The sequence below is a fragment of the Lucilia cuprina genome, chromosome 2 (assembly GCF_022045245.1).
Source record: "Lucilia cuprina isolate Lc7/37 chromosome 2, ASM2204524v1, whole genome shotgun sequence".
NCBI classification, from domain to species: Eukaryota; Metazoa; Arthropoda; class Insecta; order Diptera; family Calliphoridae; genus Lucilia; species Lucilia cuprina.
In genome coordinates, this window is record NC_060950.1 from 30,982,939 (window position 1) to 30,999,094 (window position 16,156).

Consider the following 16,156-nt stretch of genomic DNA (forward strand, 5'->3'; position numbering starts at 1 on the left):
ATTTGATGTCTCGAAATTATGTCTTAAACGAAATGATAAAATCAATATTTTTTACGATTGATCATCAAATTTTATTAAAATGCTTACAAAATATAAATACATAAAATAATTGAAATGTAATTGCCATATAAAATTAACAAACTTATCAAAAAGGCATTTAGTCACAACGTTACATGCTATAATTATAATAATAAAAAAATAAGTAAAGGATATTATTAAAAAGGAAAACAACAAGTTTCCAAAATTAAAAAAGTACTTACTACATTAAAAATATGTTTGAATAGAAAAAAGAAAAAATACAATAAATTGACTATAGTTAAGGATTTTAAACGTTTAATTAACGTATACTCTGACGAAATACACTTTGTTTGGCTTTACTAGTAACTGAACTGGACTTTTTCGCGGTATGAGGATCTGGTGCAAAACAATTCCATAAACGTAGAGTCTCATCGGCACCAGCACTGATAACCGTACTGCCATCGGGAGACAAGGCCATTTGTAAAACTCTAGAGGTGTGGCCAGTAAGTTCAGCTTGTTTAACCATCGAGGGATATTTCCATATTGTAAGTTGGTTATTGGCAAAACCATGAGCCGAAATAAGTTCTTTAAAGTTGCGTGACCACAGTAAAGCACATACCTGTGACTTTGAATCCACCGAATTAATTAACGAACCATTATTAATATTCCAAAACTTTATGCATCTATCAGCTGTACCGCCTCCTGATGCTAGCACATTAGGTTGCCATGGACACCAGGCCAAAGCACGTACTGCCGCCTGATGCTGGTTGAGAACATGTAAAGGCTCATTGCCAGTACCAACACCACTTCCACTAGTAGCAGACCAAACATTTACCAAATTGTCATTGCCACCACTGGCCAAGTATTTAAAATCGGTAGACCACTTAAGCCCACACACCTCCTGAGTGTGACCCGCCAAATTACCGACTTTATGTTCCCGGGCTCTGACGTCATGATGTATAATGGTGCCATCACGACTGCCAGAAGAAACTAAAAATGAATTCCAAGCTAACGAACCCACACGTGCCGAATGTCCATCCATAACACGTAAACGTTTAATTTTAGAACAATCCCATAGTTCAACAGCACCGGTATTATTACCAATGGCCAAGATTTGCCCTTCCTGAATCCAAGCTAAAGCACAAGCATGATCACCTTCCTCATATTCAACCAACTGCTCAATGTTACCAGTAACAGCATTCCAAAGATAGACAGCATTTCCCAAAGCCACAGTTACAATGTTGTCTGCGCTCCAATCCAAAAGATTTAAATCTGTAATGTATGTAAATCAGGTAGAGTTAACACTTGCTAGAGTTATATTTTCCTCAAACAATCTCTAACATTTATAAAACACAAACTAATTTTGATCGATATTATACAAATTTATACAAGAATGTATAGTTGGCTAAAGCCGACTATATGATACTCTACACCAGTGTGTGTTATAAATGTGGCTTATTTTTAAATTTAAGACAGTTACATATGTATATTGTATTTTTTTAACTCCGAATTTTTTTTTAATTCCGAAATATTTTAACATTTTGTGGACAAAAATAGTGATCTTATAAAAGGTTTGTGTGAGCCTACCATGGTTTGTATGGGTCTACATTTTGATTGAGGAATTTAGGGTTACTGTAGGTTACAAAACCAATATAAAAACCAATAAAATGGTGTAAGGTATCTATAAAAATGTTTTACTACTCACAATAATCATTAATAATATCCGGAGCATCTAAAATACGATCCGATGTGGTAGGTATATAACGTGAACCACTTTTAGTCGATATGGGCGTTTTGATGGAATAAACCACCTTAAGTGGATTGACATGCGACTCCGGGGCCGCTGGTGCCTTATTTTGGTAAGATAAAATACGAGTTGTCTTGCCATCAGCTACTTGCATGGAATCCGATATTAACTTTTGTCTCTCAGCTTTGGCTGGTGTCATTTTATTGGCATTGTTGGAGTTACTTTCATTCTCTTCGTCATTTTCGGATTTATCCTGTTCTTGCTTTATCTGAAAATCCCTTAATAATTTCCCCAGAGCATTGACAAATTTTAAGCTTTACTACTTACCAGATAATGACCCAATTCAAAATTTGTAGTACCACGATTTGGTATGAAACGATCACCTCCGCCTGGTGTCTTAGAACCTTTATTGGGTGTTGGCGTCTTTTTACTTTTACCATCGGCATTTTTGCCTGGAGTTTTTGTTGGAGGATTTACACCAGAAAAACTGGTATTATAGGAGACTGACAAAACAGAACGTGTAGCATTTATGCTGCCATTTAAGCTGGCAGTGGAGGCTTCCAATTTCTTTTGCCATCTTGGAGCAGGACCACGAGTTATCTCGCCATCCATGGTAAGCGCACTATTAATTTCATTGAAAAAATTAAACTGGGACATTTTGTCTTAACTAAAATTATAGTTCTTTCTTTCAAATAATAAAATAATTTATCCCCAATTTATTTTAGTCTTTCACACAGGTCACAACTTTTCGGCTTGTTTTCTTCAATAATAATGGCGTTTTTAATTTTTTGCGCTTTCAAAAGTGCAGTGTTGTAATTATTTATGGTGTTGCCAACTATTTTAATGTAACCTTACTGAGGAATTCGCCTTAAAACAGCTGTTAAACATATGCAAGCAAAAAAATCTATTATTTAACTCGGCAAATGAAAACAAAATTCATTTAACTTTTTAAAAAATAGTTTTGTCAACTTTTTTTAACTTAAAATGGGATTTTTCACCAAAGCAGAAGCAAAATCTCAGGAAGTAATACCAGGTCTAGAACTAGATACTGTACAACCACCGCCACCAACCAAAAAAACAACAACTGAAACCGCGAACGAAAGTAAGAATTCTTCAGAAAAAAACAACGAAAATAAAGCAAAAAAGGAATGGGGCTATGATTTGTATCCTGAACGCCGTGGTGAAGAATTCAAGCCAAAATGGTCTAGAATTCTACTGGGTTTCGAGGGTCATGAGAATATGGATAAAATCAAATGTGAACGAAATGTTTACTGGTGTGTTAAGAATAGTCCTCTGGTTAAATTAATGATGGGTGCCTTAAAGAGTTCCGGCTGTCCGATAGACTTGAGAAGACATATTTCCTGTGAAGTTTGCGATTCATCGGTAACTGGTGGTTATGATCCTGTTCTCAATCAAATTGTTGTTTGTCAGAATATGGCCAAGAAGGAAGGCATGGTTCAAGGCGTTCTAACACATGAAATGATACACATGTTCGACTATTGCAATAATGATTTAGACTTCCGTAATATAGATCACTTGGCCTGCACAGAAATAAGGGCAGCTAATTTGGCGCATTGTTCTTTCTTAAGTGCCATGATGCAAGGTGATGCATCTGTGTTTGACATCAAGGAAACACATCAGGTAAGTTATCATTCGAAATTTATCGTATTACTATATATTTATATATAGATGTTATTCAAAATCTATTTTTTTAATATATAGAACGATTTTCATATTTCGAACATAGTTTCCAAGTTTATAATGGGCAATAATTCTATACCTTCTAAAATTATTTTAAATTGGTTAATAATATTATTTCTATATTTCAGAATTGTGTTAAATCTAAAGCTTTAGCTTCCGTTTTAGCTGTTCGCAATGTTACGAGAAAAGAAGCTATTGAAGCTGTTGAAAGAGTGTTTCCCAAGTGTTATAATGACTTGGAACCAATTGGTCGGCGTATTAGACGTAATTCACCGGACCAACATAGAGCCTATATGGAGGCACCCATGTATGGTTACGATGTTTATTAAGTAGTCTACTAAAAGTTATAGTTATTTGATAAATAAATTAAATTTGTATAATTACAAAGATTTATTGTAGTATTGATTTTATTTTCTTTTTTTTTCTTTTCGTAACTAAATTTGGAATTGAACCAACAAACAATTTCTGTTTAGATATCTGAATATGTAATTTTAAAATATGACTTGGCAACTCTTTTTGTAAAGACATCAACAAATGTCCAGCAGTTAGCAGTGAAATGTCATATCGCACTTATAAAAACAAGCGTCCGAACGCTGAAATGTCAAAATCTCTATATGAAAACAAAAAAATAGCACTACAGTCACAGAGATGTTACTTTGTGCTACAGTCACCTCATTAAATTCGCATTAAGAATCTCATCATAACAATTAAAAGAACACTAATTCTTTTAGTTAATTACGGGAAATCACAAGAAATACTTCCAGTGAAATGCTGCCCAAATCATCAGTATCTGCAATACAAGAATACTGTGCTAAACATAAACTACCACCACCCGTCTACGACTACATCGATTCCGAGGAGGGCGGTGCATTTATATGCCGTGGCAGAATAATGGATATTGAAGCTGACGGCACTGGAAGATCAAAGCGGGATGCCAAACATTCGGCAGCCCATAATCTAATTAAAAAAATACGTACGAAATGTCCCGATATCGATGAAATACAACATGTAGATCATATGGAAATACCAGCTACGGACATGATTGTAACTCTTCGAGACTATTGTGTACAGCATCAACATCCTTTGCCGGTATTCGAAATTATACAACAGGGCGGTACGCCGGATACTCCGGAATTCGTGGCTATTTGCAGTGTGGCATCAATAAAACGCTATGGAGTTTCGGAAAAGAAAAAAGATGCTAAACAGATAGCTGCACATGCAATGTTGAATGTTATTGCAGATGTAAGTAAAGATAATTGTTTTTGTTTACATTATAAATCTTAAACGTTTGGGGTTATTGGACTCTATCGGTCCTGCTGTGCGCTCCTTAACCAGTGCCACGGGTGGGAATCGAATCCGGTCTACCAGACTAGAACACTAACCTACCGGAGGCCACTCATTTGGTTATATTTAACTAAATGCTTATGCTAATAAAAATTAAAATATAAGAATAACAAAGACTGACGTGTCTCCAATTAAATATGTAAAAAAATGCACTTTGCAATTTATCTACAGTCTGTTATACATTAATCTTTATTCAAAACTATAGGCAAGAGTATAGAATAATATATATTCATGACTAAAGATTTATCTGTCAGTGCTAAAGATTTATCTATACTCTGGCCTGGACTAATCTGTAGTCCGGACTATAGACTAATCTATTTTATGAAGTACAGATGAATCTATAATAGCGACTACAAAATAATCCGCAGTCGAGGCTATAAAATAAACCGATACTGATCGAATGTCTTTTTCGATCATTTGCTAATATTTTTTTATAACATATGTAATTATTACTTTTTTTTAAATTCATTTCATTAAAGAACACTCAACCATTGGATCATCAAATGCAAGTAGCATCATTGGAGTCCTCAATGGACGATGTAGAATACGAACGTTATCATAAATTTAAAACGTATCGTGAACTTTCCGAAACTAGTATTGGGGAAATAGCACCGGGTATTTTATTATCCGATCGTCATAATTATTTCGTAAAGTTTCACAAACATTTGAAAAAAGCCGCATGGGATATAATTTATAGTGACAATTATGAAGACAATATTCAAGCACAAGTTATGGATCTATTTAAAGCTTTAAAAATAAAACCTCGTATTACATCAAATGCCGCTGTTATGACTTCAGAAAAAATGGTACAGATCGAAGTGGATTGTGATTTTGATGCATTTTTTGTAGATGTTGAGAGTAAAATTTATATCAGTGTTATTAATTATTTTCGGGATATGTTGATTTAAGCAACAATTCCATTACGAATTTCGTATGTTTATTATTATATGTTAGATTATACAAACGATTGTGATGAATTAAATAAAATCCTAACAAAGCTTTGAAAGGTGAAATACAAATTAATGCAAATTTCTATGCCCGTGTTCAAGGTTTGTCTAAGGATTGTAAATAAAGCTTTTAAATGATATTTACGGTTATATGTATATAATTTTTTTTATTTGCATAATAATTTATACAAGCATATAAATGTTTAATTGCTTAATACAACAATACATAGTTTCATTATATTTATTAATATTTATTTATGCTTTTAGTAACAATTGCTTTGGGCTTTCACGCTTCTCCTTTTATTAAATTAAAAAAAAAAAATATCACTAATTATTTTACCCTCATCGTTTAGTTGAAAGATTTTAAAGGTTTTATTATAGAGAATTGGCAACTTTTGTTGAATAAATACCAGATAAGGTCTTCACATTACATATTTTAACTAGAAAAGTTATTGAAATACAATTACTTATTTACATACAAATACTTAAAAATAATAGGTTTTAAATTTTGTTTAGATCATAATAATTTCATTATTATTCAGAACAATTCTTATTGTTGTTCAACAACGGTCACCTCAATGGGTGGTATAAATTTCCATACGTGTTCTTGCTGTTCGTGGTAACTTTGAGCACCAACAGTTATGTCGTTTAGAGTAATATGTAGGCTATTCTCAGCTGGTTGTGGCACAGGGCACGAGCGGGAAAGCATAGATGTGTTTGTCGTACCTGAATTTTGTGGTTTAGCATGGCATTGTATGCTAGTCTTAAAACGTCCTGGTGTAAAAAATAACACAGTACATTCATGATTGGCCTTTTCATCTTTTCGTAAAATTGGTATACGAATTCTGGACGGCGGAATAAATTTGTATATTAAACATTTATGTAAATATTAAGATTGCTAGCTTACCTATTGGGGCCTGAAATAGCTACCCTGGTTTCTAAATTATAATTTTCTGTACCATTTAAATAGTCCTGATAAAATTTTATAGTGAGTATTAAGTTTTTCAAAGGCTGCACAGATTGATTACAAACTGTAACGCTTATTATGGAACTTTGTCCAGCTGTGCAAATTACTTCTGATTGCGGTTGTACCGGTTGATTTTTAAATGAAATATCTGAAAATAAGAAAAGAAATGGTAGTGAAATATATATGTATATATACTTTATTTAATAACTTACTCCATTGTAGGGGCGATACCGTACACAAATCTATCATCGTAGGTGTCAGAATGATGCCTTTTAAAGAAGCTATTCCCTGTATGTCGGTACCCGTCAATGACCAGTTAATGTTAACTCTTTCAGCTATATGTTTTGAACACAGACGACTTACTGAATCGTTAAACGAACCCATGTCCGTACGAAAACACAGTTCTGTAATGCATTGTTCAAGAAAATAAGGAAGATATTAAAAGTGAGTTGAAATAAAATTATATGGAAATTAAAACAAACAAAAAATCGTGTGACAATAATCAGTTCATACCTTTTTCCATGTTTTCGGCCATTTCTGCTTCTCTAGCAGCCCAGACTTGTTCAACTGAACAACGATCTACCGGTATGGGAACCCGACAACTATCTTTAGCTTCCATTGAAATGTTTTTATTATTTGTATAATTGAGCGTCATCTCTTGAGCAGTTAAATTTGTAATATCCAAAACCAAATAAAATTGTGAGGGTCTACAAAGAGGAGAATGATAATATTTAGAGGGAACTATAAATCAATCAATTATCGACCTCTATATAATGTGTATAATATATGAAGTATTATCTATAGCCGAGAATCTAATCGCTAACCTGCAGTCAAAACTATAGATTAATCTATTATCAAAACTATAAACTAATCTATAGTCGAGACACAGTAGGAACTGTAGACTTACTTTAGACAATTCTACAGACAAGATTATAGACTAATCTAAGTTTTTTTTCCACAATTGCAATATTCGCATATTAACTTACACTTCGGCCGGCAATACATCCCAACTTGTTATTTGAGCACTCTGAATGAGTTCTAGTTTAAAATATACCGAACACTGACGACAATAACCTTCTTGCATGGCTTCACCACCCGAATATTTTATACGAAATTGAGCTTCTATATGTTGAGCCTGATTACTTATTGAATTTGCGTCTACAGTTGTTAAACTAAGAGCACCCAACGAATGTTGAGCCGTTGAGGTGGATGTGGTAGAACGGAAACTGCTATAAGCGGTATCATTTCGGCGCGTAGATGAATGTTGGCTAGGAGAACCAACACGAGAGGGTAAACTGGCATGACTGGATGCCGATAAAGTTGAGGAATATTGCAGGGTATGAGAATTATCATACGGATGTATACTTGTGGAATGTACAGACGGCACCGTATGTTGATTAACTGTGGGACATATGAAATCAGCTTCGGCAAAAATGTCCACCACAAAATCTTTACTACATTTAGGAGCTATTGGTAATATAGACTTTTTGGGGAATATAAACAAAAAAAAATAATATTTCATGACTTAAGCAAAACGTTAAATAACAACTTATAAATACCTGCAAATCTTCACATATTTTAAATATTTTCTTCTGTGTGTCCTGTTCAATATTTGATGTTATATTTACTTCTAAATGTTCCACCGGTATTTCACTATCATTTGTTATTGTTATAACGCACGTAGACGATTCACCATTGTATAATGTCAAACTGGCTGTTGTTATCACACACTCCGCACCCGTCATATTACTAAAGGTGGCGGTTTGGGGTAAAGATGTTTTAATGGTAACGGTTGGCAGTGCAGGTATGACATCGACCAAAAAATTTTGCGGAAATTTTCTATTCTTCATGTGTTTCATGCGACAATTGGATTTTACACCCAACGTATGAGTACTATAACCTTGTATTTCTAATTGTCCCACCTCCATGGGCGTTCCATGCAAGGTGACATATGTTGGCACTTGTGGTTGTAATACTATAGTTTGTGGTAGAGATTTAAAAACAATACCATTGGTTAGCAAACGCATATCGCAAACGGTCAGTTCGAACGGTAATGGATTTCGCAGTCGTACCGTTACTTCACTAATATTGTTTTGTACCCAGAAAAATGCTGTTAAAATATATATATATATAGTGTAAGATTTAAGAAATCGTTGTAGAAATTGTGGCCAAGAAAAATCATTTATCTTACGTATTTTATGTTTATCCTTATTTTTATCTCTTCTATCAATAGAATTAAATTGCAAAGGTGTAAACAAAAATGGACCACTGTCAGCTTTGGCAATTTTAATGCGCTGAGGTTTTAAATGAGCTGGTAAATCTTTGACAACAATATCCAAACAGAACGGTAGATCAGTTAGATTGGCAGGTGGTATAATAGTACCATTTTCCAAAACCAATGGAACAGGAGAACCTTCACACTGAGCACTTAGGTTCTGGAAAAGCAAAAAAAGTAGAGTTGTAGAATTAACATCAAATAATTAAGTTATACAAAATACCTGCAGTTGTACTGCCATTTCACTTTGTTCCGTGGGTGTCATATTATGCCATTGTGTTTGTAATAAAAATGTCATGTGTCTAGTGGCTAAAGTTGAATGTCCTAAACGTTTAGCTGCTGTTATAAGGGACTGTAGTAAATCAATCTGTAAACATGGCCAACCTGCTTTGGTTTCCAGCACCTCCAAAGGATCTAGTGATAACATATATCCCGGAAAACTGGACAACATAAGACGATAGGTTTGTGACCAATCGGGATTCGAAGAGTTTTGATGAACATGTTTTAAAGCAGCTAGACGTTGAAAGAAGGCCGCCTTGCGTCTGTAGCCAATTTGTTGATAGAGTGAGGTCATCATTTCAAAACTTTTTATACGATCTGCTTCAGTCATTGAGTGATTAATATATAAAATATTTTGCAAACACATGGCCACATCCAGTGGACGATTTTGTTCTATAAATATACGGGCTGCTTTAAAAGCAGCCTCAATCTCTACTATAGCAGCATTACGATATTTGCTATAATTTATAATGGCATTTTTGAAATAGAACAAAATCTCATCGGGCTTCAATATGTTGCCAGGCAAATCTGAATGTTGACCAGAACGATGATTGGCTGCTGTCGATATGGTCGAGGTGGAAGATGATGAAGATGTGGAGTTAGTAGAAGCTTGAGATAAGGTTGATGTGGTAAGTATAGATGAAACTGATGAATTTGAGGCCGAGTGTGGTGGTAGATGAGTGGGTGAGCTGGCCGCATTTTCTGAATTTTCTGCTAAAGGTTTTTCGCTGGCATTAAAACGTTTAGTTATTTCACTTTGTCGCCATTTTTCGGGAGTACCTTTGAGAGGCGAACCCTCTTGCAGGGAAGCATTCCGATGTAACGTTTCATCGGCTCTAAGTTGAGGATAGAGTAAGCATACTGAGGCCGAGCAGAGACCCTCTTCAGCAGCACCTTCCCACAAGAGATCGTTAATTGACCTTAAAGTGTCACAGGCACTATGATATAAACTTAAGGCGTCCTCCAGCAGACCAGCCTGTAAAGAAAGATCTGCTAAATTCTTTGTTACTCTACCCACCACACGTTTACGATTATTTCTCGAATCCATATCTAAACCCACAAAATCACGTTTTTCAAAGGGTGCAGTTAAGAGCGAACATTTTTCCACTTTTTCCCGAGAACGCTCCAAACGTCTTGATTCTAGTACCCAAAATAATGCATTTACAAAATCAACCATGTGAGCTTCTAAATCTGTACACATTTCATTTTCCCTATAAAAGAAAGCTTGAGCCTTAAAGTTGGACGGTGTGGTAAATTCATCCTGTAAACGTTTTGGTTTACTTGTGGTTAATTCTTTAGAATCAACCACATCACTATCATTATTTGCAATTGGCGCTACAGCAGCTTTGTCATCTTCCAATGGTGCTGGGCCAAAAAATAAAGCTCGCGAATCGTATAAAGTACTTCCGTAACGCACCTTAAGCGATTCGTGTTGACGACACAATTCATTTAATTCTGTTTGGCTGTCAAATTTGCCAATGGTAATGAGGCCTAACAAACGCCGATGAGTTTGAAAATCTCCCCAATCGTTATTTTCTACCGGATGATCATGAATATAACGTATCCAAATGTCTCGGGTAATGCCACTAGAATCTAAATAAGAATTTAATTATCCATGGAAAATATTACTAATTATATTATTTGCAGCATGCACATACCAATTATTTTCACATTGTTTACACGTCTGACCTTGTCGAATGCTTTTTGTAATGTTCTGGGTTTGGATGGTCCAACACCTCGTAATAGCACTAACAAATAACTGTGATGCAAAATGGTTTGTTCGTAATCAGGACGAGACATGTTTTGTTGCCAAATTTCTCACTTTTTATATTTTCAAAGTTATGAATTAATTAAAGTAAACACTGAGGATATATTTTAAAACTTTTTATGTTGTATATCAGCATCCCTGCCGGAACAACATACAAGTTTTTAAAGCTCAATTATTTTGTTGAAGGCGTATTTCATTTATTTTTCTGTGGTACGTGGTAAAGATTTTAAGTCTTTCTACTGTCACAAAAATTTATTTATTGCAATTCATCACTACTTTTGTATGTTTACAATACAAAAACCACTTAACTTTATAATGTTTTAATTAGCTCGAGTTTTATTTATTGTTTGTTGTCTTTTAATTAATTCAATACCAGAAAAGTTACAATTTTCTTAAAAATTCCTATCATTTTTTCTATTCCTTGTTTTTTTTTCTTTTTTTTTGAGTTGTCAATAAGACAGGGTGCACTTATAAGGTGAAGTCAATTCAACAGCTGATTGTTATTTTTTAATGAAAGTTAAATACAACTGTCAAAATGTACAATTAATGCTCACAATAGTTTTTTTTAGGAATTAAGTGGCATTAATTTTAAGCGGGGAAACATTAAATAGGAAATCAAAAAAAAAAAATAAAAAAATAAATAATTGGTAATATCGTTTCTTTTAAATTGGTCAGAAAAATCATTGCTAATATCCTTCCGTGCAAAAAATCTGTTGGCTAAATCTTTGGAAAATTATATTTCTCGAAATTGGCCAGTAAAATCGTTGCTGGTAAGTTTAGTCAATAGTCTAGTCTATAGTCTAGTCTATAGCCTAGTCTATAGTCTAGTCTATAGTCTAGTCTATAGTCTAGTCTATAGTCTAGTCTATAGTCTAGTCTATAGTCTAGTCTATAGTCTAGTCTATAGTCTAGTCTAAAGTCTAGTCTATAGTCTAGTCTATAGTCTAGTCTATTGTCTAGTCTATAGTCTAGTCTATATTCTAGTCTATAGTCCAGTCTATAGTGTAGTCTATAGTCTAGTCTATAATCTAGTCTATAGTCTAGTCTATAGTCTAGTCTATAGTCTAGTCTATAGTCTAGTCTATAGTCTAGTCTATAGTCTAGTCTATAGTCTAGTCTATAGTCTAGTCTATAGTCTAGTCTATAGTCTAGTCTATAGTCTAGTCTATAGTCTAGTCTATAGTCTAGTCTATAGTCTAGTCTATAGTCTAGTCTATAGTCTAGTCTATAGTCTAGTCTATAGTCAAGTCTATAGTCTAGTCTATAGTCTAGTCTATAGTCTAGTCTATAGTCTAGTCTATAGTCTAGTATATAGTCTAGTATATAGTCTAATATATAGTCTAGTCTATAGTCTAGTCTATAGTCTAGTCTATTGTCTAGTCTATTGTCTAGTCTATAGTCTAGTCTATAGTCTAGTCTATAGTATAGTCTAGTCTATAGTCTAGTCTAGTCTATAGTCTAGTGTAGTCTATAGTCTAGTCTATAGTGTAGTCTATAGTCTAGTCTATAGTGTAGTCTATAGTGTAGTCTATAGTCTAGTCTATAGTGTAGTCTATAGTGTAGTCTATAGTGTAGTCTATAGTGTAGTCTATAGTCTAGTCTATAGTCTAGTCTATAGTCTAGTCTATAGTCTAGTCTATAGTCTAGTCTATAGTCTAGTCTATAGTCTAGTCTATAGTCTAGTCTATAGTCTAGTCTATAGTCTAGTCTATAGTCTAGTCTATAGTCTAGTCTATAGTCTAGTCTATAGTCTAGTCTATAGTCTAGTCTATAGTCTAGTCTATAGTCTAGTCTATAGTCTAGTCTATAGTCTAGTCTATAGTCTAGTCTATAGTCTAGTCTATAGTTTAGTCTATAGTCTAGTCTATAGTCTAGTCTATAGTCTAGTCTATAGTCTAGTCTATAGTCTAGTCTATAGTCTAGTCTATAGTCTAGTCTATAGTCTAGTCTATAGTCTAGTCTATAGTCTAGTCTATAGTCTAGTCTATAGTCTAGTCTATAGTCTAGTCTATAGTCTAGTCTATAGTCTAGTCTATAGTCTAGTCTATAGTCTAGTCTATAGTCTAGTCTATAGTCTAGTCTATAGTCTAGTCTATAGTCTAGTCTATAGTCTAGTCTATAGTCTAGTCCATAGTCTAGTCTATAGTCTAGTCTATAGTCTAGTCTATAGTCTAGTCTATAGTCTAGTCTATAGTCTAGTCTATAGTCTAGTCTATAGTCTAGTCTATAGTCTAGTCTATAGTCTAGTCTATAGTCTAGTCTATAGTCTAGTCTATAGTCTAGTCTATAGTCTAGTCTATAGTCTAGTCTATAGTCTAGTCTATAGTCTAGTCTATAGTCTAGTCTATAGTCTAGTCTATAGTCTAGTCTATAGTCTAGTCTATAGTCTAGTCTATAGTCTAGTCTATAGTCTAGTCTATAGTCTAGTCTATAGTCTAGTCTATAGTCTAGTCTATAGTCTAGTCTATAGTCTAGTCTATAGTCTAGTCTATAGTCTAGTCTATAGTCTAGTCTATAGTCTAGTCTATAGTCTAGTCTATAGTCTAGTCCATAGTCTAGTCTATAGTCTAGTCTATAGTCTAGTCTATAGTCTAGTCTATAGTCTAGTCTATAGTCTAGTCTATAGTCTAGTCTATAGTCTAGTCTATAGTCTAGTCTATAGTCTAGTCTATAGTCTAGTCTATAGTTTAGTCTATAGTCTAGTCTATAGTCTAGTCTATAGTCTAGTCTATAGTCTAGTCTATAGTCTAGTCTATAGTCTAGTCTATAGTCTAGTCTATAGTCTAGTCTATAGTCTAGTCTATAGTCTAGTCTATAGTCTAGTCTATAGTCTAGTCTATAGTCTAGTCTAGTCTATAGTCTAGTCTATAGTCTAGTCTATAGTCTAGTCTATAGTCTAGTCTATAGTCTAGTCTATAGTCTAGTCTATAGTCTAGTCTATAGTCTAGTCTATAGTCTAGTCTATAGTCTAGTCTATAGTCTAGTCTATAGTCTAGTCTATAGTCTAGTCTATAGTCTAGTCTATAGTCTAGTCTATAGTCTAGTCTATAGTCTAGTCTATAGTCTAGTCTATAGTCTAGTCTATAGTCTAGTCTCTATAGTCTAGTCTATAGTCTATAGTCTAGTCTATAGTCTAGTCTATAGTCTAGTCTATAGTCTAGTCTATAGTCTAGTCTATAGTCTAGTCTATAGTCTAGTCTATAGTCTAGTCTATAGTCTAGTCTATAGTCTAGTCTATAGTCTAGTCTATAGTCTAGTCTATAGTCTAGTCTATAGTCTAGTCTATAGTCTAGTCTATAGTCTAGTCTATAGTCTAGTCTATAGTCTAGTCTATAGTCTAGTCTATAGTCTAGTCTATAGTCTAGTCTATAGTCTAGTCTATAGTCTAGTCTATAGTCTAGTCTATAGTCTAGTCTATAGTCTAGTCTATAGTCTAGTCTATAGTCTAGTCTATAGTCTAGTCTATAGTCTAGTCTATAGTCTAGTCTATAGTCTAGTCTATAGTCTAGTCTATAGTCTAGTCTATAGTCTAGTCTATAGTCTAGTCTATAGTCTAGTCTATAGTCTAGTCTATAGTCTAGTCTATAGTCTAGTCTATAGTCTAGTCTATAGTCTAGTCTATAGTCTAGTCTATAGTCTAGTCTATAGTCTAGTCTATAGTCTAGTCTATAGTCTAGTCTATAGTCTAGTCTATAGTCTAGTCTAGTCTATAGTCTAGTCTATAGTCTAGTCTATTGTCTAGTCTATAGTCTAGTCTATAGTCTAGTCTATAGTCTAGTCTATAGTCTAGTCTATAGTCTAGTCTATAGTCTAGTCTATAGTCTAGTCTATAGTCTAGTCTAGTCTATAGTCTAGTCTAGTCTATAGTCTAGTCTATAGTCTAGTCTATAGTATAGTCTATAGTCTAGTCTATAGTCTAGTCTATAGTCTAGTCTATAGTCTAGTCTATAGTCTAGTCTATAGTCTAGTCTATAGTCTAGTCTATAGTCTAGTCTATAGTCTAGTCTATAGTCTAGTCTATAGTCTAGTCTATAGTCTAGTCTATAGTCTAGTCTATAGTCTAGTCTATAGTCTAGTCTATAGTCTAGTCTATAGTCTAGTCTATAGTCTAGTCTATAGTCTAGTATATAGTCTAGTCTATAGTCTAGTCTATAGTCTAGTATATAGTCTAGTCTATAGTCTAGTATATAGTCTAGTATATAGTCTAGTCTATAGTCTAGTCTCTAGTCTAGTCTATAGTCTAGTCTATAGTCTAGTCTATAGTCTAGTCTATAGTCTAGTCTATAGTCTAGTCTAGTCTATAGTATAATATTTACTCTAGTCTATACTCTAGTCTATAGTCTAGTCTATATTCTAGTCTATAGTATAGTATATAGTCTAGTCTATAGTGTAGTCTATAGTCTAGTCTATAGTCTAATCTATATCTAGTCTATAGTCTAGTATATAGTCTGGCCTATAGTGTAGTATATAGTGTAGTCTATAGTCTAGTCTATAGTCATATTCAATAGTCTAGTCTATAGTCTAGCAGAAAATTAGTTTAGTACTTTAAAACCTAAAAAGTCCAAATCTTGCTAAAAATTATTACTATTTTAGAGCGGGTTTTTGAGTTGCCAATCGAATGTTAATTAATAATCAGATTAGTTAATCTAAAAATAAATTGATTCAGATGTTAATACCCACTGATGTTTTTGAGTACATGATTGAACTTTGAAGTTTTGCAATACAAAACAGCAGAAAACGTCACTGTTTGTTATGAAAACAATGCATGTTTATATAAAAAAGAAGAACACAATTGTGAATTTAATATGAAAATTAATGAAAACTTCAATTTAAAATAAAGAAATATATTGTAAAATCTCCGTAATTTTTACTAATCGATAAATCAAGCATTTGAATGTTTATTTTAATAAAAATTATATTACTTTTTAGGCATTAGTTGTTTACACTTTTGCATTTCTTGCTCAAGTTTAAACCACCTTCATTGGGCGTTTAAACTAGCAAATAAAATTAGCTGAGTATTCAAAAACAACTTTCGTAGATTAATTTTAACTTAATTCCTAATCCTTCACCTAAAGATTGGCCCTTAAAGTTTAAAATTTCTATGCCTTGT

At 33.6% G+C, this 16,156-nt stretch overlaps 4 protein-coding genes across 4 annotated transcripts; 2 read left to right on the forward strand and 2 right to left on the reverse strand.

Moving 5' to 3' along the window:
- Positions 1–301: 301 nt before the first annotated feature.
- On the reverse strand, positions 302–2,620 carry LOC111675528 (cell division cycle protein 20 homolog). Its single transcript, XM_023436306.2, has 3 exons — positions 2,093–2,620; positions 1,724–2,033; positions 302–1,290 (listed from the first exon to the last, which is right to left on the reverse strand). The coding sequence occupies exons 1-3, from the start codon at positions 2,420–2,422 to the stop codon at positions 338–340; spliced, it is 1,593 nt and encodes a 530-aa protein (XP_023292074.1). The 5' UTR covers positions 2,423–2,620; the 3' UTR covers positions 302–337.
- Positions 2,621–2,654: 34 nt separating this feature from the next.
- Positions 2,655–3,855, forward strand: LOC111675529 (mitochondrial inner membrane protease ATP23 homolog). Its single transcript, XM_023436307.2, has 2 exons — positions 2,655–3,406; positions 3,595–3,855. The coding sequence occupies exons 1-2, from the start codon at positions 2,750–2,752 to the stop codon at positions 3,793–3,795; spliced, it is 858 nt and encodes a 285-aa protein (XP_023292075.1). The 5' UTR covers positions 2,655–2,749; the 3' UTR covers positions 3,796–3,855.
- A 244-nt stretch (positions 3,856–4,099) lies between these two features.
- On the forward strand, positions 4,100–5,909 carry LOC111675534. The gene is made up of 2 exons (XM_023436312.2): positions 4,100–4,708; positions 5,290–5,909. Exons 1-2 carry the CDS (start codon positions 4,235–4,237, stop codon positions 5,716–5,718), a joined length of 903 nt encoding a protein of 300 aa, XP_023292080.1. The 5' UTR covers positions 4,100–4,234; the 3' UTR covers positions 5,719–5,909.
- LOC111675532 (protein brunelleschi) lies at positions 5,884–11,520 on the reverse strand. Its single transcript, XM_023436310.2, has 9 exons — positions 10,937–11,520; positions 9,223–10,871; positions 8,916–9,159; positions 8,284–8,834; positions 7,711–8,207; positions 7,238–7,431; positions 6,937–7,128; positions 6,665–6,872; positions 5,884–6,602 (listed from the first exon to the last, which is right to left on the reverse strand). The coding sequence occupies exons 1-9, from the start codon at positions 11,076–11,078 to the stop codon at positions 6,308–6,310; spliced, it is 3,972 nt and encodes a 1,323-aa protein (XP_023292078.2). The 5' UTR covers positions 11,079–11,520; the 3' UTR covers positions 5,884–6,307.
- Between the last annotated feature and the right edge of the window lie 4,636 nt (positions 11,521–16,156).